General features: G+C 35.6%; 2 protein-coding genes across 2 annotated transcripts in view; one reads left to right on the top strand and one right to left on the bottom strand.

Moving 5' to 3' along the window:
- Positions 1-23,695, top strand: part of LOC144967783 (farnesyl pyrophosphate synthase-like) — a 47,677-nt gene that overhangs the window by 1,759 nt on the left and 22,223 nt on the right. The window lies entirely within an intron of this gene.
- LOC144967784 (farnesyl pyrophosphate synthase-like) lies at positions 7,554-22,433 on the bottom strand. Its single transcript, XM_078905423.1, has 9 exons — positions 22,327-22,433; positions 20,473-20,603; positions 18,348-18,482; positions 15,750-15,830; positions 14,383-14,505; positions 13,124-13,288; positions 10,935-11,012; positions 9,648-9,782; positions 7,554-8,850 (listed from the first exon to the last, which is right to left on the bottom strand). Exons 2-9 carry the CDS (start codon positions 20,587-20,589, stop codon positions 8,650-8,652), a joined length of 1,035 nt encoding a protein of 344 aa, XP_078761549.1. The 5' UTR covers positions 20,590-20,603; positions 22,327-22,433; the 3' UTR covers positions 7,554-8,649.

The raw sequence follows: 23,695 nt of genomic DNA, 5'->3' as shown, positions 1-23,695 counted from the left end.
AGTAATTTCTAATCGTTTAATAAGTATCTCGTGATCAATGGTGTCAAATGCAGCCGAAAGGTCCAACGTAGTCAATAAACAGACATGATTTTTGTCAATACTATTAAGAATATCAGTGCATACTTTTAAAAGGGCAGTTTCAGTGCTATGATGTGGTTTATAAGCAGATTGGAAATTTTCACTTAAATTATTTAGATGGATATGATACGAAAGTCTTTTTAACACAATGCGTTCAAGCACTTTGGATAGATATTGAAGGTTGGAGACAGGTCTGTAATTTTTCAGTTCGTTTACATTTAGATCGGACTTGTTTAATAGTGGTTTAACAATGGCACGTTTAAACGAGTCGGGGACACTACCGGAGACCAACGAATTATTTATAAGTTCAGTTATTGTTGGTAACAGTTCTTCAATACAAGTCTTAAGAATACTAGTTGGGATGGGGTCTACTAAGTCACAATATTTTGATGGGCTATCTAAAATGGCTGACTTCACTTCATCCTCAGTGGATGGATCGAAAACATGTAGTGACGTTCCGTGGAATGGTCCAAAGCTCGGTGACGATGATGATGATGTAGTACCTATTGTCTAAGTTTTCCCTAATGGACTCTATCTTGTCGTGGAAATAGTTGGCAAAATGTTGTAGAATATGAAAAATCCTATAATTTATGATATAGAACCACTCTGAGAGATCAGTATTAGTTGAGATACAATGTTTTTAAGATTAGAACATTTTGAAATGGACGACAAAAATTTCTTTCATTTTTATTGTGTAAACATTCGAGGCAAGCCGACCCAACGTTGTTTTACGTCATCCTTTGGATTCCCATTGGTGACTATTTTTAGCGTCGAAGCGGATGTTTTCCTTTCCCTTTACTTTCAATTCACAAACCACACAAATTATTTAATTCTAAATATTATTCAATTTCACTTATTTTAAAGGACGTCTAGCGAGCAATATTCTATAATATGAGATTTTTCTGCATCTGATTTAATAAGTATAATCAATTGCTCTAAAACGGACGGGTAGATGGGCAGACGAGCAGAGATGTAGACAAAACAGACTAGTAGAACCCAGCTCAATAAATGCCGATAACCGGTGTTGACAAAGGACAGTGCTCCTTCTCCCCCCTCCTGTTTTCTTTTCTTTCCAAAAATATTGCTATAATCATTTTACGTGAGGCACTGCACACATTTTGCCTGCTGATGATGTCTCTTTAACAGAAAGAAAGAAAGAAAGAGAGAGAGAGAGAGAGAGAGAGAGAGAGAGAGAGAGAGAGAGAGAGAGAGAGAGAGAGAGAGAGAGAGAGAGAGAGAGAGAGAAATATGAAAGAATATTGCATATGCCTAATAAAGGAATGCGTTTGCAAGATTTCAGATACACATACAATGGCAAAATGAACTGCTCCCAGAGACTGGGACAAGTGTTTGATACGCCAACAAGATAACCCAGACCGTTTAGATTGTCCCTCTAAGTCGAGGAGGTATGACAAAGGGCAAGGCTATGAAACTCTTTTTGAAGATTTAACACAATTCAATTCTTTGGTTTGTGATGAAAACAAGTTGGATGTATCTATTTTTCAAATTTATCAGAAAGAAATGAGATTATTAAAAGCTTAAAACAAAATGATGCTAAGTGGCCGGCATAAGTATTGTCTTGTAAAATTTAATGCCAACAAAATTAGGCGATAGAATTAAAGAAATCTAAAAGAAATGCCCTACAAGAATTCCAAACTCCGTCATTTGACTGGGAGGAGTCACCAAATGAGATTTATTTCGCCACCCACGAGAATAATGATGCAACGTTCAAAATCAGAGATTGGCTGTAATAAACAAACGTGCTTTTTTAGTAAAAGCATGGTATCGGGAGTACTCCATTCTGTACTGACAGCAGACAAGGAAGAAAATATTCGTGAAATAGCGTTGTCCATCAAAGATTCTGATATGTTGTCATTTATTGACGGAGGAGATTTAGTTGCCCAGGAGGCACACTACCATAAAATTTGTCATTCACGATACTTAAAAAACAAGCTTTAAAAGATGTCATTGCTGATTATAATGATGATGTCACAGTTCTTGAAAGAAGTCGAGCTTTTGCTAACATTATATCTTTTATAAAAGAGAACCCTGCAACAAATGTGACGATCGACATGAACCACTGTGGAGCTTATTTCCAGAATTGTCAAAAGTGTCCCAAAAACTGATCAAGTATTCATGTAATAGAGAATGTATCGGCACCCGATGCAAGTGTTTAAGGTCCGGTTTGCCTTGCACGGAGTTGTGTAGATGCGGGGGGTGTTAGGTGCGTACAGTAATGAGTAACATTCTCTCTCTCCTTCTCTCTCTCTCTCTCTCTCTCTCTCTCTCTCTCTCTCTCTCTCTCTCCCACTCACTCCCTCTCCCCCCTCTCCCTCTTATATCTATTATTTGCAACACGAAATAACCATCAGTTAGCTACCGTAAATGGTTACCAGTGTATTTAAAGTTTTAGAACGCACATTGTGTTATCGTCGTTATTTCCTCGATAAGTAATGCTATATAGGAAAAAATAAAAGTGAAACGCACTGTTATGATAAATTGCCAGAGTGGTTCTATATCAGGTGTTATTTATACGGGTCTTAGCAACCTATATGCCAATTTTCAGGATTTCAACCCCAATGTGCACGGTTTTAGCCTAATTTTCCCTAATACAATGAATATGAAGAAAATATATATTTTACGCAGTTATTTCCCTTGTTTAATATAGCTGTAATAGGTAAAATCTAAGGCCTTAAACCGATACGTTATGATTGATTGCCAGAGTGGTTCTATATCAGATTTTTTTTTCTATGTGTCTTAGCAACCTATATGCAAATTTTCATGTTTTCAACCCGAATTTGAACGGTTTTAGCCTGATTCCCCCTACTACTACACTTTTCGGTAAACGATTCATTTAGTAAAACAGTTTGCATCACGAGGTAGGTACATAAATTTCACCTAACCCAATTAGAATAATATGTTGATTAATTGTTGTGTAAACAACGTCTGAACAAAGTCACTTTAATACAGGTCTGGCAACATACGACTCCCAGGCGGGACTCGGTTCACACCGCCGTTTCCCCTGGCCCGTGAGATTTTGAAGAAAAATATATATAAGGGCCATTCCTACCCTTGAACTTAAGGTTACACAATATCAGAATTGGTGAACGAAACATATTTGGATGGATGTCTGTAAAACAAAACTAAACCAAAAAGCATAGATTTGTCGTTTTTATCAATTTGATAATGGTTGTTCCAATGCCCATTTTAACTGGAGCTGTATATAGTGCGATATCCACTTAACGTGCTCAAAGCGCTTTTCGCAGTTTGGATAAGCATTGAGGTATATCTATTAGTGCAGGGTTGTTTATTTTTGGTTTCTGCGATGTCACCAAACCTTGCTTTTGCAACGTTAACTTTAATCCAAAATAAACACACCATTGGTTTTTAAAAACGTTTTCCACGCTTAACACTGCAAGATAGCTACTGTATCCCTTTCGTCTTTCATTCTCCATCACTGTCATCGGAACAATTGACATCATCGGGTTATTTCCAATCAACCTAATTATTCAAAATGTTATCCTTGAATATTCGTGATTTTTTATCCATTTTTCTTGAATGCTCATTCAACTCTGTTTGGATTGGAGTTATTGACTGCTCTGTCATATGGTCTAGTGCTAAACACTCGCCTTCTGAACCGAAGGTCCGGGGTGCGAGTCCCGCTTTGAACAACGCCTAGTTCATCTTCATCATCATTGCCTTTTCACAATGGGTCAGGGTATTGTTCACAGACAAACATTTTCCATCCTTCTCTATCCTGAGCTAACTTTTTTGTCTCGTTCCATGTCTTATCACTTCTCTGTACATCAGCTTCTTTAATTCTTCTCTATGTTCCCCGTGGCCTTCCCCTCGATCTTCTGTCCAGTCCAATACTTTTTTTTTGTTATGGTGGAGTTATTCTTTCTAATGGTGTGTCCAATCCACATCCATCATCTTCTTCCTATTTCCTCTCCCACTGTTTCTGCTGTGCTCCTCTCCATACTTCCTCGTTCTTAATTCTATCCATCCATTTTATTCTGAGTAGCTTACTCATGCACCTGTTTACGAAAATCTGTATCCTACTTATAAATGCCGACGATGCATTCTAAATTTCACATCCATACAGTAGGACAGACTTCACTTTTGAGTTGAAAAGTCTTAGTTTTAGTCGAAGGGAGATATCTTTAGTTCTCCAAACTTTGTTCAAAGATGTGAATGCAGCCTGTGCCTTTTCTATCCGTGCTTCAGCTCTGCTTCCGTGCCTCCATCCTTGTCAATTATTCTCCCAAGATAGCAGAATTGTCTATATCTTCAAGTTCCTGATCTTTTACTTTGATCTGCTCCCTTTTACTCGTACATATCCTTAGAACCTTTGACTTTGCAGGGTGAATTCTTAAACCAATTCCGAGAGGCTGTTTATAATTGTGGTTTTTGCTTGCATCTGGTCCTGGGTGTAGGACGGAATAGCCAGATCATCTGCAAAATCCAGATCATCCAACTGTGTTCAGGGGGTCCACTGCATCCCATTTCTTCGCACTTTGGCGGTTTCCTTCATTAGCCAACTAAAGACAAGGATGAACAGGAATCCGGTCAGAGCAAGCATCCCTGCTTGGCACCAGTCTTAATTTCAAAGCTGTCAGTAAGCTGATCTTCATGTACAACCCTGCAACTTGATCCTTCATACATTTCTTTCTCAGGGAGCCCATAATGTGCCAGAATTTTCCACAATGTTGCTCTGTCAATACAGTCAAAAGCCTTCTCGTAATCCAGAAAGTTGACAATAAGAGGAGAGTTCCATTCTATAGACTGTTCCACTATGACTAGCAGAGAAGCAATCTTATCTGGTCAGTGGTTGAACGGTTTTCCTGAAAACCTGACTGTTTGTCCCGCAGTTTAGCATCTGTTGCATTCTTATTTCTTTCTAGAATAATACGTTTGAAAACCTTTCCTGGGATAGAGAGAAGAATGATTCCTCGACAATTATTACAATTACTGAGGTTCCCTTTCTTTGGAAGCTTGATAAGATGTCCTTCCTTCCAATCCTTTGGGAATATCTCATCATTCCATATTCAATAGTTGGTGAAGGGCCTCAGCATTTCTTTCAGCATCAATTCTAGAGCCTCCGGTGGAATCTGGTCTGGTCCAGCAGCTTTCCCCCTTTTCACCTTGTTAATGGCACCCACAATCTCTGCTATCGATGGTGGATCACAACTAATTAATAACTCAATCCTTGAATGAATTGACATCTTTTTACCTTTTCTTTAGGGATAGCTTATCGTTCAACTTTTAAAAAAGACGGCGTGGAATCCAAGTCCACACTGGCACTCCTCCGATTGTTGTAGTAAACTATGTAAAGTCACTATCTTGCAAAATTAATGTTGATACAGTGTTCATGGCTGTTGCCTAGCGACCAATGGGGACGTTGCCCCAGTTCCCTGCGTTTTCTCTGGGATATATATATATATATATATATATATATATATATATATATACATACATATATATATATATATATATATATATATATATATATATATATATATATATATATATATATATATATATATAAACATTTGAAAGATAATTAAGATAGTTTGACTTCTACAACGTTGTTATCGAGCGTTGCTCTCATCAATCTCACAACAATGGCTGCCATTTTGTTGAAAATGAACATTTCCCAGTTACTAGTCGGAGAATAAACGAGAGACAATAAAAATGATTAAATTTGACCCAGTTGGCTAAAATTAGATTTTGATGGGATGTTGTCATGTGACCATTTGTCTGCATAAAAAAGTGTTAAGAGAACTTCCTCTTCGGTGTTTTTTCTTCAAAATAACGTATTATGTGACCCTTGGTATGGTTAAATATATGCCCATTTTGACGTTTAAATGCAGTTTTATAAAAACTCAAATTTTCGCCACTAAAAGCCTAACTCTTCCCTCAATTTTCAACCAATCTTCTTCAAATTTTCTACAAATGAGTGTTTTACAAATACGCAGGTCCTCTAGAAGCCGGATTTTAAAAAAACTAAAAAAGTAATTTGAGTAAATATGAGTAATTTGCAATTATGTAACTTTTTTCAAGGGGAATAATCGAGTAATAACTTTTAACTTAATTTTTAAAGTTTCTAATTTTAAAAAATAAAATATTGGGCTTCTAGAGCCTCTTTATTTTCTTTTTTTCTACCTCTGGCCAAAATATTATGGCAATCGGTTGATAAACAAAAGATTTGTTGTTTATTTTCCAATATGGCGTCGTTTCCATAGCAACGGGGAACTTTTTTCGAAAAAAAATGTGTATGCAATCGTCCTTCCCAAACATATACATTATGACTGTGCACAGAAGTTTAGAATATTTCAGCAAATAAAAAAATGATTCCTCATAAAAGTAAACCTGGTCTGCCCGAATTTTGAACAGAGCCCTACCCCAATTTTAAACAAGCAAGTCCCAATTCGCTAGACATCCTGGCTCTAATTGGAGACAGATTAAACATTGTTGGGATTTTTTTCTACAACATTTTATTCGCAAATTAGTCAATGAAATCCATTTTTGACAAATAAAAATTCCAAGTAAATTTGATATATTTGTGATCGTATAATATGTCAAACATCTGCTTACTTCACGCCCTTCGTTCGAAAAAGAAAAAAAAATACAGAAAACATCCCCCCCCCCCCGCAAAAAAACCCCAAAAACAAAACCAAACAAACAAAACACAAGACAACAAAACAAATAAATAGATGAATAATATTTTTTAAAAGCGTACGCGACAATTTAGTATTCAGAGGAAGAAATGAATAGTTTCCTCGACTGTTCTCATTCTTCTTTCTTCATTTTATCATTATTTCTTTGGGTAAAGGGTAATTCCCTAGAAATGTAGCGTTGGTAGCCAAACTATGCGGCGTCTTGTCTTGAAGCAAAATCTAACAATATTGAGGCTGGTCAGTGATAGGATTGGTGAAAAGGATCGTTTAGTCCTTGTGCGGCTATGTGGTCTAGTGGTATGACACTCGCTTTCGGATCGGAAGGTCCTGGGTTGGAGCCTCGCTCGGCGCATAGTTGAGTCCTTGGAGAAGGCTCTTTACTCACATTCTCTCACCGTACTCAGGTGTAAAAAGAGTAACAGCGTTGTCTCTGTCCGAAAAACATTGTAACATCGCCTAACAGGCGCCATGTCCCGTCCTAAATGTTAAATGTTGCTGTTGGCCAGGGACCACTTGTAAAGCGCTTTGAGCACATTTAGTGGATATTGCACTATATAAAAGCTCGTTTAAAAAAACAAACACTTTCCACATTACGCTACTTGATCCTATGTGTGAATAAGTGCCGGGCTCTAAACAGTGACGGAGATTGTAAGATTTGTAGGGTTACTTATACCTACTGTATGAGATTGAAATTTGTTTTTGTTTATTATTATGGTCAGCAGCTGGAGACAGAAAAGTAACATTGTTAAATTGTTAACAGCATTGAGCAAAATGAATTGGCGGAAACTCTGTATATAAATGTTCATAATCTTTATTATATAAACGTCATTTGCAACACCTTTATCCCCGATCCTTGCCTTCTTCAGGATGAACTACTAAATATTTTAAAGATGAGGATATAATTGATCATGATAAATACAATTTGTATCGATAGAATGTTATCTATAAGCACATTCACAGACAAAACAAAACATGTGAAAATCAACATTGACCAAAATAAGGTTTAACATACTTTTCGGGTTCGCGGGAATGTAATAGAACATTCATGTATTCATGTATTTGAAGTTAACATAATCATATTGGATTTGTCATAGCAAGACTGCTATTTTTTGTTTGTTTGTTTGTTTGATAATCTTTACATTCAAGAAAACAAAAAGAGATTCTCGTGTTTACCATGAGCGCTGCCGGGACTTTGAACGTGTGCATTGCTAAACTACAAAAGAGAGAATTCCAATGGCAAGATTGCTGTATAAGATTGTTTTCCTCCTTTTCACTATAGTATTATTTTTTGTCGACTCCCTTATTTTACAAATGTCAAGCAAAAAGAAAAAAAAAACCCAACTCAGAAACAACTAGTAAATCCGTTTGCATAAAAAAGACTCCTTTTTAAAATCACAATTTACACTAGCTTTCGTTTATTATTAAATGTTGTGATTTTGAACTGGCTTTCAATTGTTATGACAATTAACTTGCTATTTTTTTTTTGACAAGAAGAGTGATTCCTATTGGCATCAGATGTTTGTTTGATGAATTATCTGTAAATCTTTATAGAATTCCTAGGCGACAGATTCTAGCGTTGCCGCGTGGAAGGGCTTCATAAAAAATTGTGACTACTCTAAACTCACTTGGACCAATATTGCCAAAATCGTGGACGTATATTTTCATGATTGGTTGAATATAGACAATCGTATCACAGTCAATTATAAGGGGTTAATTCTATAATTATATAGAGTTGGATAAATTTCTAAATTTTCATATCAAAATGCCTTTAAAACACTGGTTTAATCATTTATTTTTTTTAGCATAGTCTCAACATATAAATCGTCGCTTGAACCTTGTCCGTATCCCGATACCTAATTGATGATGGTAAATGGCAAATTCCTATCCTTCTTCATTTGTCCCGTTTATACAGCCGGTTTACGTAGTCCAGAAATATTTCCTCGGGCAAGCTACCAGACAATGATGAAATGAGCTCAATCAATTCCTTGTAAATGGATTCTTCAAAGCGTTTGTAAACTCCTTGAATGTCTAGATCTTTGTAAACTTTCTTCACCGAATCCACGCAAGCATCGTCCCAGCGGCCATAATTGTCCTGCAGATTTACACACACACAAACACACACCAAAAAAAAAATATATATATATAAAGATGACAATACAATGCTTCATTTATTCCCAAAACAGGCCTTTAAAAAAAAACAAAATTCCACTTCGTACATTACAAGTCACCTTTATGTATCCATTTTAGCATTCGTTAATATCGTTATTGTCTCTTGCCTTCACACATTAAGTGGAGTGAATCAATTTGTGTAGAGTGCCTTTCTCGGGGACACAACCAGAGATTTTCCACCATACAGTCACAAACGACAATTTGAAACCGCTTGCTTTTGTTATAAGACAAGGAGTCGCCGTGCCGCTTAGCCACTATGCCAAGAGAAGAGTAAATTCACGCCATGTTACTCGTGCTGTGTGATGCGATACAAATTACTCATTACTCGTAAACTATTGTGACTATGTAGCTAGGTACTTGGATCTCAAAGAAGTACGAATCCAATAACATTGAATATATGGGTCATTTTCATCCCCAAATATAAAAGACGCGAGCGAATGCCTCCCATTAGCTCTAGCTATATCAACAGTGTGTACGAATGACGAATTGGACGCAAAATCTACAGATGAACAGACTAAATCTTACCTTTATATTCACTAGAAAGAGTTCACAATCAACATGATGATTTTAACCTTGAGTGTTTGTTTTTGTTTCTTGGAAGAAAACTAGATAGATCTAGTGCAAACAATCAACGTAATTATTTTCAAATTGTTTTCTTGTTTATGTTGCTTGAAGGCAAACCAGAGATTGCCAACAATCAAACTGACTGATAATAATTACCTTGATTGTTTGTTTTTGTTCCGTGGAAGCCAACTCAAGAGCATTGACAATCAGCCAACTACATTTGTTGTCCTGAATATCCGTGCCTATTTTTCCTATCACAGCGGGATCTCCATAGCAATCCAGATAATCGTCCTGAATGAAAATAAAGTATATAATATGTGCATATTTATAGAGAGCATTCAAAGTATTTTGTGTTTAAAATATTATCAACGTGTATAAAATCATTGATATTATATATATATATATATACCAATGAATCATGATTTGAATCCAATGGACCACATCATTTGGTCATTGGTGGTTTATAAGCTGGTACAATGTTTTAAGTGGAAGCCAAGTTAAAAGACTAAATTCAAAATTCATGAGGTTGACTCGCTATTCAAACCATTAGAAAATCAATGGTTCGTGGGGGAACATAATATGACGGAAGTCATAAAGCATAATGAGGGATAGACAATTCACATCAAAATTTTAGAATTCGTAAAACATGTTGTCTAAATTTGTTTAGAATAAATTTAAATAAATAGATTGATAATGGTAACATTTTTTCTCGCACCCGATATATATGATCGATGGCAGTTAGGAGGATGGCAAGTAAATAGGTATAGATAGAGATAGATAGATAGATAATTAGATAGGTAGATAGATAGATAGAATGATAGATAGATAGATAGATAGATAGATGGATAGATAGATTGAATATATATATATATAATATATATATATAAATATATATATATATATATATATATATATAAATATGTATACATATATACTATTAGATGACAGACAGAAAATCGCGGCTCTTTCTCCATCTGTCATATCTCCCGATCTATATCTATCTATCTATCTATCTCTCTATCCATCCATCCATATATCTATCTATCTATTCATCTATCTATCTATCTACTTACCTACCTCCCTACTTACCTATTTATCTATACCTATCTATTTATCTATCTATCTATCTATCTACCTAACTACTTACCTACTTATTTATCTATCTATCTATCTATATATCTATCTATATATCTATCTATCTATCTATCTATCTATCTATCTATCTATCTATCTATCTATCTATCTATCTATCTATCTATCTATCTATCTATCTATCTATCTATCTATCTATCTATCTATCTAGCTATCTATCTATCTATCTATCTATCTATCTATCTATCTATCTATCTCACTCCTCTTCTTAATACTTCAATTTGACTTAAATCACAACGAAATGAGCAACAAGAAAAGAATTAAAGAGGTTTTGTTGAAATGCAATATTACCTGCACTTGAAAGTAATGTCCCATTTTTAGTAATATCGTCTTTGCGTTGGTGTGAGATTGTACATCAGAGATGCCAGCCTGTTGAGTGATAAATTCATTATTTTGTCATGTGTGATTAGTCGATACAAAAAGGTCTAATGTTGGTATGGTTTAGATAGTTAAAATCGCATTTAAAGATGAAAATATCAGACATGGGTCGAGTGTATATGCTCCACCGATAATAATTGAAAGTGAAAAAAAAAAAGAAAGAAAAAGAAGAAAGACAACATTTAAAGAAAAAGACACTAAAACAAAACAAACAAAACCAAAATAAAACAAAATTCCAAAAACAAAAACAACCCCGCCCCGCCACCACCCCACTCCTCCTTTCCCACCCTCAAAAAGAGGAGAGAAAAAAACCCCAAGATGCATTTTTAAAAAATTATCCTGACTTTAAATTGACTGTTCAGCATGCGATTGTCCCTCTGACATATTATTTCTGGCTTGAGGCGATGCGATGTGTACACGCTTACAGGTCTGATAATTAAAATTCTCACGGTCACATTGTTGTAATGAAATGGAAATACTCTCTAACCAAATTATTTTCCATGACAACAATGTTGAATAAAGCCCATAAAACGCTTCAACAGTCATGACGTCACTTCCCTCGTAATGACGCATAGTAACAGCAACTGGCTCTAAACTATCGGAACAATGACGGACGCCCTTATGAAATATTTCTCCGACGAGCATAAAAGTGTATCCAGAGGAGAAAACCATTATAAATATGATCATGTTTTGACTTTTATACATTCTGATCACATTATATATGAAAAGTTCTAGCCAGCATGAAGAATAAAAAGTACCGATTTTCTTTGTTTAGAACCACGCTGCTCGCCGTTGCTGAGCGACGTGACATCAGACTATTGAAACAAATTGCGTTCAGTTTTCAGACCTGCTATTATTGGAGCACGTCGTCCTAGTTTTAAATTGACCTTTGGCCATCTGATTCACCCCGACATCACACTGGATTGGAGGCCATGGGTTACATATGAAAGTGGCAATTGCCTCTTCTATCGTTGTGATGCTATGTCATCGTGTGGTATGACCCTCGCTTTCGGGTCGGAAGGTTCAGGGTTCGAGCAGCGCTCTGAGCGGCGCATAGTTGAGTTCTTGAAAAAGGCTCTTTATTCACATTGATTCGTCGTACTCAAGTGTAAAATGATTACCTGGCCGTTAAAAGCGTTATCTTTGTCTGAAAAAAAAATGATTATATCGCCTAACAAGCGTAATGTCTTGTCCTACCTGTTAAGTGTTGCTGTTGGATAGAGACACCTTGTCAAGCACTTTGAGCACGTTTAGGGGATATTGCGCTATTTAAAAGCTCAAGTTTATTGGGGAGGGGGGGGGGGGTAAAAATCTAACTAAACGTTTTATTTTACTTTTTTTGCTAGAAAACATCATATTTCCAACTACTACAGAAGTCTTAGGTTATAGACTTTCTTACATTTTGAAGGCAACTTTAATCTGTCGATGTGAGAAATTAAGATTTACTGTCCAAAATAAGAAAAGTTGTTTTGTCAGTGAACACCAGCTTTGTTCTGCTGTGTTATCTTAATAAACCAGAGTGAATTATAAAATGTTACAGGCTGTAGAATATAAAATGTAATGAACACATGTAATCTCTCAATTTGATATTATCAAAAATAAAAATGGAGCTCGTCTAATGTCCTCGCGTGTTCAATGTGTATGTGTTGTGTGATGGAAGTGAGGGTTCACAAGTAAAACGCGTACCCTTGTGAAGAATATAGGTAGTAAAAATGTCCCAACAATGGGAGCCTTTGTGGTGTAATGGTTGCCCTCTGACCGGTAATCAGAAGGTCTGCGGTCCAGTTAAACTGATTTTTTTGTGATGTTTTTTTCTTTTCTTGCTTTTATTCTCTCTTGATTCGTCTGGCACCGTTTTTACACACACTTGTTCAGACATTTTAAAAAGCTAATACTACCAGAACCTCAGTTTTTTGTTGTTGTTTTTTAAAAATTATTATTATTTGATACAGAAAAATTGATGAAAAGTAATTTTTTCCTTAATTTTCAAAATAACTTACTATTGGGGACGAATGTTATGAAAACGACATTTTGGCATCGCCTTTTATTTGATAGCTCGTGGCTAAAAATCACCCAGAAAATAGATAGAAAAAACAACTCACCATGTACAAAGCTGCCGCCACGGGTAAATAAAAAGAATAAAATGCAGTTTTCCACTTGACGATAGCACTATGTCTGGCCATTGTGAAATTGGAGAAGTCTACTTTTCCTTCAGGAGGGGCTGTGATAGTATCCAGGCACTGGCCGATACATGTCTGGAACCCACTCTAGTAAGAATGGACAGATGAAGAAAATCAAAAAAATCATCAATACGTCATTGGATAATTTAATCTAATATAATTATAATCCACGTCATCGTCGTCGTCATCATCATCATCATCGTCGTCGTCGTCGTCATCATCATCATCATCATCATCATCATCATCACCATTATTATCATCAGCATTATCATCATCATCATCATCATCAACATCATCATCATCATCATCATCATTATCATAATCATCATAACCATCATCACGTTGCATCACCATAATGGTAATGTAACTTGTCTACAGGCATTAAAAAAATCCCGGTTAGCTCTTAGTTTGCTTTGTTTATGTTCCAGTTTTTTTTGTTTGTGTATTTATTCGAATATTTTGGTCTGCATTTGAAACATCCTAGGCTCTCGAGATAACTTCACACAAATATCCGGAATAAATGAAAGTGAAAGTAATACGGTACAAAACAAGGAGGGACCTTTAGACAGACGGATCATCATGTCTTTCGACAGACGGTTCCGTTAGAAGCGTATACGCGTTGATTGTGTTGCCAAAAGACGTGAGGAATAAGATGATGACTAAGGCCATTTAGGGTGACGAAGACCAGCCCCCAAATGTACCCCTTCCCCCCCCCCCCCACCCAGATTGAAATATATTAAACAAATAATATGGTAAAATGTACATCATTTGATAGATTCACCACTCCCCACACGTAAGAAAAATAACATGAAATAACCTGTCCGATGTTCTTTGTTTAATACTCGTACCTTTCAATCTGGGATGGGGTGGGGGTTAACTGTGGTCTTACCATAACTGCCTACTTGAAAATAATCTAACAGATTCGTAATTTATGGGAGATAAAGATTATTGTTGATAAAGTTAACTTCAAGGTTTAAATGACACTTCAAAATCCTTGAAATTATGTAGTATTGCATTAACTTTCATTTTCATTGTTTTAATGACTTAGAGTTAGAGATGCTCATGAAGTTCTGAAATTGGAGCCAAAATTTTGTAATTCTACGAATTTTTCGTAATAGTAGGCAAGTTCGTCTTAGTCACCTCAACTGGTCTTGGTCAGCCCTGTCCAGGGTACTCCTTACCTGCAGAAAGAGTTCCATAACGTCCCTGTAGTAAGGTTTGTCTCGAATGTATTTCTTTAGAAGTCTGTAGATGGCCTGTTCCACAAGAAGGGCATCATTGATAGCATTCATACCTACATCTTCCTGTAAGCAAGAGAAAAAATGCACCAATCAAATCTGTTAAAATGCGACTTTGAAGACGGAACGGTGACGTATAATTATTCGCTAGGGAACAAAGTTAAGCCATACTAAGCGTTTCAGTAACCATGTGAGTTATAATCATAGTACACTCTAGGCTCTGTGATGTGTCTTAGGGTGGGGCTCTGACACAAATTACCTCACTCGACACGTGTAGGAATATACACCTGGCTCCAGGTAGCGATGAATATTTTAAGAATGCTAGAACATGAAGAGCTCCAACAGGCGACATCTGCCATGTAAAAATGGATATTTTGTTCCACATGGACTGATTAGATAAATATAAAATAAAGCTGAACATTTTATAAAGCGTATTCTCAAAGATCAACCATGCTCAATGGGCTTCACGCAGTACGTCGCCAGTTAGGAGTCCTTTCCGTATTAACACTCTTACAGTATCCGTCCCTGCCTATAGCCAGGTTCTCATTCATGCCTGAGTCGAGTGGAGCGTTGTGGTGTGTAAAGTGGACACAACTCCGGCACCAGAATTTTAAGTATCACTATCTGCATCGAGTCACTGACCACGCTTAACATTGCTTAACTCATTTTATCATGAGACAAGGTGCCGCTGAGCCACACAATTCATTATGAAGCATATTGAACAATGTCAAGGACAGGGGAATTTAAAAGAAGTGGGTGAAGTGAGACAATTAATGTCTAAGAAAGGGATAAAATTCACTTCAGGCCTATATTTGCGAAAAGTAATTTTTATGTTTTTGCAAAATTTAGTTTTGCTGAACAATTTTTAAAAAGGCGCAGAAGTCGTGTAAAACCTCACTTTTATTTAAAGATGTAAAGGAGAAGGTTTAACAAAATTCCATATTTTTGGATGCAAAATTTATAATGTTCAGTAAAATTTTATGAATTCTATTTTTTCCCTCAAAAAAAAAATCGACACAGGTAAAGGAGGTAACTCAAATATAACATGCAATTGAAAGATTTCTTGTATGAGTTACGTCCCTTGATTTCCTCGCGTGCGTGCGTGCGTGCGTATCCTTGCATGCGTACATGCATGCGTGTCTATGTGTATGTATCTGTGTGTGTGTGTGTGTGTGTGTGTGAGTGCGTGTGTGTGTTTGTGTGTGTATGTGTATGCGAGTATGTTTGTGTGTATGTAATCATCAATTAGGGTAAAAGCAAAACAATAATGTCAAATGTCACAGATTGAGCTGAATGACCAATGAATTTACCTGTTTATACCAACAGGGAAGACCTCGGCGTGTTTCTGATTTGTCCATTATATCGTCAGTAATCAGGAAATATGCCTGGAACTGGAGAAATGAAAATATGCTGTGGCGTATTTCAGTTACTGTTCTTGTTGTTGATGATGTCATTGATGATGACGGTGAGGAAGTTGATGATGGTGATAGTGATGATGATGATGATGGTAATCGTGATGATGATGATAATGAGTAGTAGTAGTAGTAACAGTAGTAGTAGTAGTAGTAGTAGTAGTAGTAGTAGTAGTAGTAGTAGTAGTAGTAGTAGAAGAAGAAGAAGAAGAAGAAGAAGAAGAAGAAGAAGAAGAAGAAGAAGAAGAAGAAGAAAAGAGAGAGAAGAAGAAGAGAAGAAGTATTATATTATTATTATATTATTATTATTATTATAGTAGTAGTAGTAGTAGTAGTAGTAGTAGTAGTAGTAGTAGTAGTAGTAGTAGTATAGTAGTAGTAGTAGTAGTAGTAGTATAGTAGTAGTATGTGTGTGGTAGTAGTAGAAGTAGTAGTGTAGTAGTAGTAGTAGTAGTAGTAATACTGCTGGTAGTAGTAGTACTGCTGGTGGTAGTAGTAGTAGTAGTAGTAGTAGTAGTAGTAGTAGTAGTAGTAGTACTAGTAGTAGTAGTAGTAGTAGTACTGCTGGTGGTAGTAGTAGTAGTAGTGGTAGTAGTAATAGTAGTAGTAGTAGTAGTAGTAGTAGTAGTAGTAGTAGTAGTAGTAGTAGTGGTGGTAGTAGTAGAAGTAGTAGTGTAGTAGTAGTAGTAGTAGTAATACTGCTGGTAGTAGTAGTACTGCTGGTGGTAGTAGTAGTAGTAGTAGTAGTAGTAGTAGTAGTAGTAGTAGTAGTAGTAGTAGTAGTAGTAGTAGTACTAGTAGTAGTAGTAGTAGTAGTACTGCTGGTGGTAGTAGTATAGTAGTGGTAGTAGTAATAGTAGTAGTAGTAGTAGTAGTAGTAGTAGTAGTAGTAGTAGTAGTAGTAGTAGTAGTAGTAGAAGTAGTAGTAGTAGTAGTAGTAGTAGTAGTAGTAGTAGTAGTAGTAGTAGTGGTAGTAGTAGAAGTAGTAGTGTAGTAGTAGTAGTACTGCTGGTAGTAGTAGTACTGGTGGTGGTAGTAGTAGTAGTAGTAGTAGTAGTAGTAGTAGTAGTAGTAGTAGTAGTAGTAGTAGTAGTAGTAGTAGTATTGGTAGTAGTAGTAGTAGTAGTAGTAGTAGTTAGTAGTAGTAGTAGTAGTAGTTAGTAGTAGTAGTAGTAGTAGTAGTAGTAGTAGTAGTATAGTAGTAGTATGTATGTATAAATATAGTAGTAGTAGTAGTATGTAGTAGAGTAGTATAGTAGTAGAGTAGTAGTAGTAGTGTAGTAGTAGTAGTAGTAGTAGTATGTAGTAGGTAGTAGATAGTTTGTAGTAGTTGTAGTAGAGTAGTAAGTAGTAGTAGTAGTAGTAGTAAGTAGTAGTAGTTGTAGTAGTAGTGTGAAGTAGTAGTAGTAGTAGAAGTTAGTAGTAGTAGTAGTAGTAGTATGTAGTAGTAGTAGTATAGTGTATAGTAGTAGTAGTAGTAGTAGTAGTAGTAGTAGTAGTTAGTAGTAGTAGTTAGTAGTAGTAGTAGTAGTGTAGTAGTAAGTAGAGAGTAGTAGTAGTAGTAGTAGTAGTAGTAGTAGTAGTAGTAGTAGTAGTAGTAGTAGTAGTATAGTAGTAGTAGTAGTAGTAGTATTGAAGTAGTAGTAGTAGTAGTAGTTAGTAGTAGTAGTAGAGTAGTAGTAGTAAGTAGTATAGTATGTGTATGTAGTAGTAGAATTAGTAGTAGTTGTATGTTGTATAGTAGTAGTAGTAGTAGTAGTGTAGTAGTAGTTAGTTAGTTAGTAGTAGTAGTAGTAGTAGTAGTAGTAGTAGTAGTAGTAGTAGTAGTAGTAGTATATAGTAGTAGTAGTAGTAGTATAGTAAGTAGTAGTAGTTAGTAGTAGTAATAGTAGTAGTAGTAGTAGTAGTAGTAGTAGTAGTAGTAGTAGTAGTAGTAGTAGTAGTAGTAGTAGTAGTAGTATTAGTAGTATTTGTCGTTGTTTTTGTTGTTATTGTTGTTGTTGTGGTGGTGGTGGTGCCGGTAGTAGTCGTTGTAGTAACGACAATATTGATTGTTGCTAATTTAGTGTTGGTGGAAATGCTGCTGCTAGTAGTAGTGGTATTAGTGGAAGTGGTCATAGTAGTTGTGATTGTGGTAGTGGTGGTGGTGGCAGTGGTGGTGGTGGTGGTGGTGGTGGTAGTGGTGGTGGTAGTGGTGGTGGTGGAAGTGGTGCCAGTTGTCCTGACAGTGATGGTTATGGTGGTAATCGTGGCTGTAATGATAGTAATAATGGTGGAGATTGTAGTGGTTTTGTTTTAGGCTTGATATGCTGATGGTGGCTGCAGTAGTGGTTGAGCTGGTAGTGATGGTTGGTGGGTCTAGTGAAGGTGGCAATAGTTGTAGTAATGGAAATGTTTGTAATAGAAGGTATGGTGGTGGTGACAGATGAACGTTGTCGATTTCTGTAGGTTTTTCTGTATATTTTCTATATATTGAATACTCAAGTCTTTACCTACCAACTCAACACACCATCCAAGAACTCGAGCAATGGTGATGTCTTCCTCTGTAGGATTTTTCACGATGTGTTCATAGGAAGTGACCACTGACACGCCTCTGTTTTTCTTGCCGAATGGGACATTGTATTCCAAGACCTACAAACACACAGATCCATTAATGTCAACATCATATATATATATATATATATATATATATATATATATATATATATATATATAATATAATATATACAGGGGCGTGGCTCTATTGGTTCAAATGGTGCCTGGCACCACATCCATGTTTTAAAAATGGATAACAGCATTTTTAAAAATATATAAAACTGAGAAATGGTATATATCGCCTTTTATCAACAGTGCGAAACAGACTCCCTTTCTGTCACAACGCCTTCTATCCACGCTTTTCTCCCGATTCACACAGTCCGTTGATGACTGTCAGCGACTGTGTAACATGGCTGAGCGAGTGACTGGATTTCCCCACTCAAACGATTGCAAGGTGCGGATTTTTGCTGGCACCATTTAAGGCTATTACTATAGTGCTGCCACATTGAATACCTGAGAAAATGGCTCGAATTTTTACTATCTTCACATACGAGAAAAAACCCGCCTCAGGTGCCGAGAAATTTTTGCTCCAACTCTGTTGGACTGGGGAATAATAGCTAATGTTGGTCATTTACGTCATAGTCATAGTATGGTAACTTCGACCATCTTTATTATTATCGAATTCACGATTATGTAAGAAGTTCATTTGTTTCTCTCTCTCTGTCGTGATTATTGTATATATTAATTTATTATTATTATTATTATTATTATTATTATTATTATTATTATTATTATTATTATTATTATTATTATTATTATTATTATTATTATTATTATTATTATTATTATTATTATTATTTATTTTATTATTATTATCATTATTATTATCATCATCATCATCATCATCATCATATCATCATCATCATCATCATCATCATCATCATACATCATTATTATTATTATTATTGCTTCAAAAATTGATATGAAGGAATGTGAACGAGTTAAGTCAAACATTTCTTGATAGTGATGCTATATGCTAAATGCATGATCTTCGCGTGAATATGCGTGTTTGACTTTGTGTGTGTGTGTGTGTGTGCGCGCGCGCGCGCGCGTTCATCTCTCTCTCTCTCTCTCTCACACACACACAGATAGGTAAATAGATAGATAGATAGATAGATAGATAGATAGAGAGAGAGAGAGAGAGAGAGAGAGAGAGAGAGAGAGAGAGAGAGATCTTGTATGGTGTCATGTTTGATTTCCGAAGTGGAATGGGGCTGTTTCATGACGTAACTACAGTACTCTTTTAATAAGCCATGGGCTGTTTACATTCTTACGCTTTGTAAGTTTTGAAATTACCCTTTGTTCGATTGACATTCAATGTCTGCATGTGTCCCTTTAGCCATTTCCCTCAGTGTCCAAACTCCAATCAATATATTCGTTCGTGATTTCTATAAACAAACTATTGAAAAGATTTGCAGGGATAGAAACATCACCATGCAAATTTACTTTACAAGTATGTAACGTTTTTTTTTCTTTCTTTTATATTTACAAATGTAGCATGTGTAAGACATTTTCGTCTGGCACCGCTTTATACTGTAAGCATGCCACGCCGCTGTATATATATATATATATATATATATATATATATAATATATATATATATATATATATTATATATATATATATATATATTACATATAATACATAATATATATATTATATATATATAATATATATATATATATATATATAAATATATATAATACATATTATAATTAAATCGCCAACAACAACAAAACAATCTAAACTAAAACTTGATTTTCCCTTTTTAAAATATAATTTTAAATACTTAATCGATGCTATTTATAGTCTAATGCTTACAAATTATCATTTTTTTATATTTAATGAGTTAAAGTATCTAATTGTATATAATCAGCTGATATCAAATTACCGACGTGTACAATATATTAACATTGTTGTAATGGACAATATTTGCGTCATTTTTTGAGATTTCCATGACAACAATGAGCCCAAAAGGTATTGGGTTATCAAACCTGCAAATGACGGCACGTTGCACATTACCAACCTTTCGAAAACAATTCATTGATTCGATTGGCTCCGGGTGCTCTGAATCCTGTGACGTCAACATTTGCACCAGTTCCGGAAATATGGCGTCAAAGTCCTTCAAAGTGGAGTGAGGCATTTTGAATATCTTTTCTGGAGATAAAATTAAACAAATAAATACCTTTCAATTGCCAATGTCGGATTCAAAAATATTTTCTTAAATAGGTTTTGGAAACAAATGCATATTGATACATTTTCACATTTCTAAACACTCCATGTGTTTAGCAATTTTATTTATATTGACTAGCTAGCTGGCTATACTTACATGATTGCTATTCAATATTGTACGCAACAAGCCATTTATTGTGCTATTGTATATAATCTTTCAATACCCGCAACTTCCGAACGCGCTCCTTATAGAAGTAGATTGAGTGTTGGGTGATTGATTACTCGGACACATTTCACCAAACTGATAATCATCACATATTCAGTTTGTGACCACGCTCAATGTCGCTTGATTCTCATCCAAGGTGCGCTGGAAACGTGATCGAATTGGAAGAAAAAAAAAAACAGAATAGAAAACGACTGCCACAAATTCAATCAATTGTTTTGTGTTCTTTTATGGGTTTGGTGGGTTTTTTTTTTTGGTTTTGTTTATATGGTTTTTTTTTTTTTGGTTCCTATTCGCTGTTTTCGTTTGTTCGTCGGCTCGCATACTTGTAAACAAATCCAATTGAATCTCTCTTATTGCTCTCTCAGGCATCCTATGCTATAGTTGATTTCTAGAAGAATGCAGAAATCGACAACTTTTTTGTGTCACAAAGCTTTGGAAACAGAGATTCTTTAAATTTAAAAACAGCCAACCACAGAGATAAAAATGAAAGCTCGATATGACGCCCTTGTTATACCATCAGCTTTGCTACACTGTCCTCTATATACCCCAAATCGATCTACAGCCATGTAATACTACAAACCTCTGTCTACCACCCTCCTAGACCACTAACCTCGATCTACGACCCTTCCATACCACCAACCTCGATATATCACCCTCATATAAAATTAAACTCGATCTACCACCCTCCTTTTTCACCAACTTCAATCGCCCACTCTCCGATAGTATATACTCTCCGATACTGCATACATCGATCTACCACCCTCCTATGCCATCAAGCTCGATCTACCATCCTCCAATACAACATATGTTCCTCGATCTAACATCCTCCTATACCACCAACGTCGATCTGCCACCCCCTATATCACAAACTTCGATCTACCACCATCCTATACCATCAGCATCCATCTACCACATTCATATACCACCAACTTTGATTTACCATCCTCCTATATCACCAACTTCGATTTACCACCCTCCTATACTACATACCTTGATCTACCACGACTATTTAAAAATAGTAGCCAATGGGAATTAAAGCATGACGTAAGAAAACATTGTTTTGACATTTTGACATTAAATAAACGAAAGTTTAATCGTCGATTTAAAAAGTATCCAATTTTTACAAGCCTGTATCTCAACTAATCCTGATATCTCAGTAGGTACTTTACAACACATGTAATATTCATGCTTTCAATCCTAAATTTGCACGATTCGAGGGTTTTATGACCTTATTCCCCCTAATATAACAAGAAGAACGGAAGGCAGAAATAGTAGAAATTAACGTATACATGTGTGAGGGTCTGACATCCGAACCCAATTATGGGCCTAGTTTAACATTGTTGTAACGGAGAATATTTTTGCGTCATTTTATGAGATTTCCATAACAACAATGAGACCATAATGAATTGGGTTATCAGACCTGCACATAAGTACACGTCGGTCGAGATCTATTAACGTAGAATGGATGAACGAACCATTTACCTTATAAAACAATAATATCCTCTGAATTTCATCAAAGCAACAACTATGTTTAATATTCGTGTATGCGGACTGTGGGACCATACACTATAAAAACGATAAAAACGCATATCGTTTTCCATTAATACAACAATATAAATAGAAAATAAACGAATTTGATACTTTGGTACTAAACAGCCCGTACACTGACTAAACCATGCTTTTCTCATTTTGACCAGAAAACTGTTACATCAAAATTGTTTATCTATATTTTAAGATGATTTAACTTTACAACAAGTCTTCTTTGAAGTTTCTGCTTTAAGACTTTTTGACAAGTTGAAGTTGAAGGTCATCCTTATTCTAGCGATAGGTTGTTGTTAAGTATTTTTCCTGGCTAAAATAAGAAAAAAGCATTCCGTGAGAAGTAGGAGCTAAAGGAAACAGATCCCTGGCCGAATCCATTAGCCAATCACAAACAGGGGTGGGTCCACATCATATTTTATCGATTTTTCATTCACACTCGCATACTAATTCGTTATGATGATGATTTCAAAGAATCCAAAGTTAAAACCCCGTGATACAACTTTGAAATATATTTCTCTTTTGGAATTATAATAAGCGAACGATGCAATCATGCGTTTGATTACACTTTAATCTGATGGTAATGAACATGATTTGTATTTGATATAAAAAAGCACAATAAAAACATTAGACCTACAATCCTATTTGTATTTGTAAACTGGGGTTAAGATTGAATGAATAAAACAATGTCGGGAGAGCGTTCTTTAGAATGAAAGATATAATAAGCTCAACCTGTAAAATGAAACATTAATAAATGATATGGTGTATATCCATGACATTTTATATTGAAAGTGAAACTAGCTAAGCTGCTAGAACTAGAAGCTGTGAACTGTAAAAAGCAATAAGCAAAAATGAATCTAACAGCTTAAAAAAAGAACACAATACCAAATACGGAAAGTTTCGAGCTCAAATCCCTTCTTTAGCGAACAACTTCCACCATTTTTAAAAGAGATATAATGCTCTTATCAGCCAAATATGTACTTATTTTAAACCTGAATGTGGTGAAAGAAAGTGGATAAAAAGCTTTCTCCAAGGACTCAATTTACGCCGCTAATAGGAGGACTCAAACCAGGATCTTACCGGTCCGAGGATGAATGCAATAATAAGTCTCTAACTTCGCTTGGGCTTCTCATACTTTTGTTAGCCATAGACTCAAAAATGGGGACATTTCTCTTAAGCGTCTCAATATTTATGTTGGTTGAAATAGGAATACAATAAGAATGACACAGATTGGGACCAAAATAAAAAAAGAGAGAATTTTACCCCTGACTTTTAAAATATAATTTGAACCGGTTTTTTTTTTTACACAGAT

This window comes from Berghia stephanieae, chromosome 3 (genome assembly GCF_034508935.2).
Source record: "Berghia stephanieae isolate SIO BIC M18660-M18661 chromosome 3, UCSD_Bste_1.3, whole genome shotgun sequence".
Classification (NCBI taxonomy): domain Eukaryota; kingdom Metazoa; phylum Mollusca; class Gastropoda; order Nudibranchia; family Aeolidiidae; genus Berghia; species Berghia stephanieae.
The sequence above is the reverse complement of the archived record's forward strand: the minus strand, read 5'-3'. Positions and strand labels throughout refer to the sequence as shown.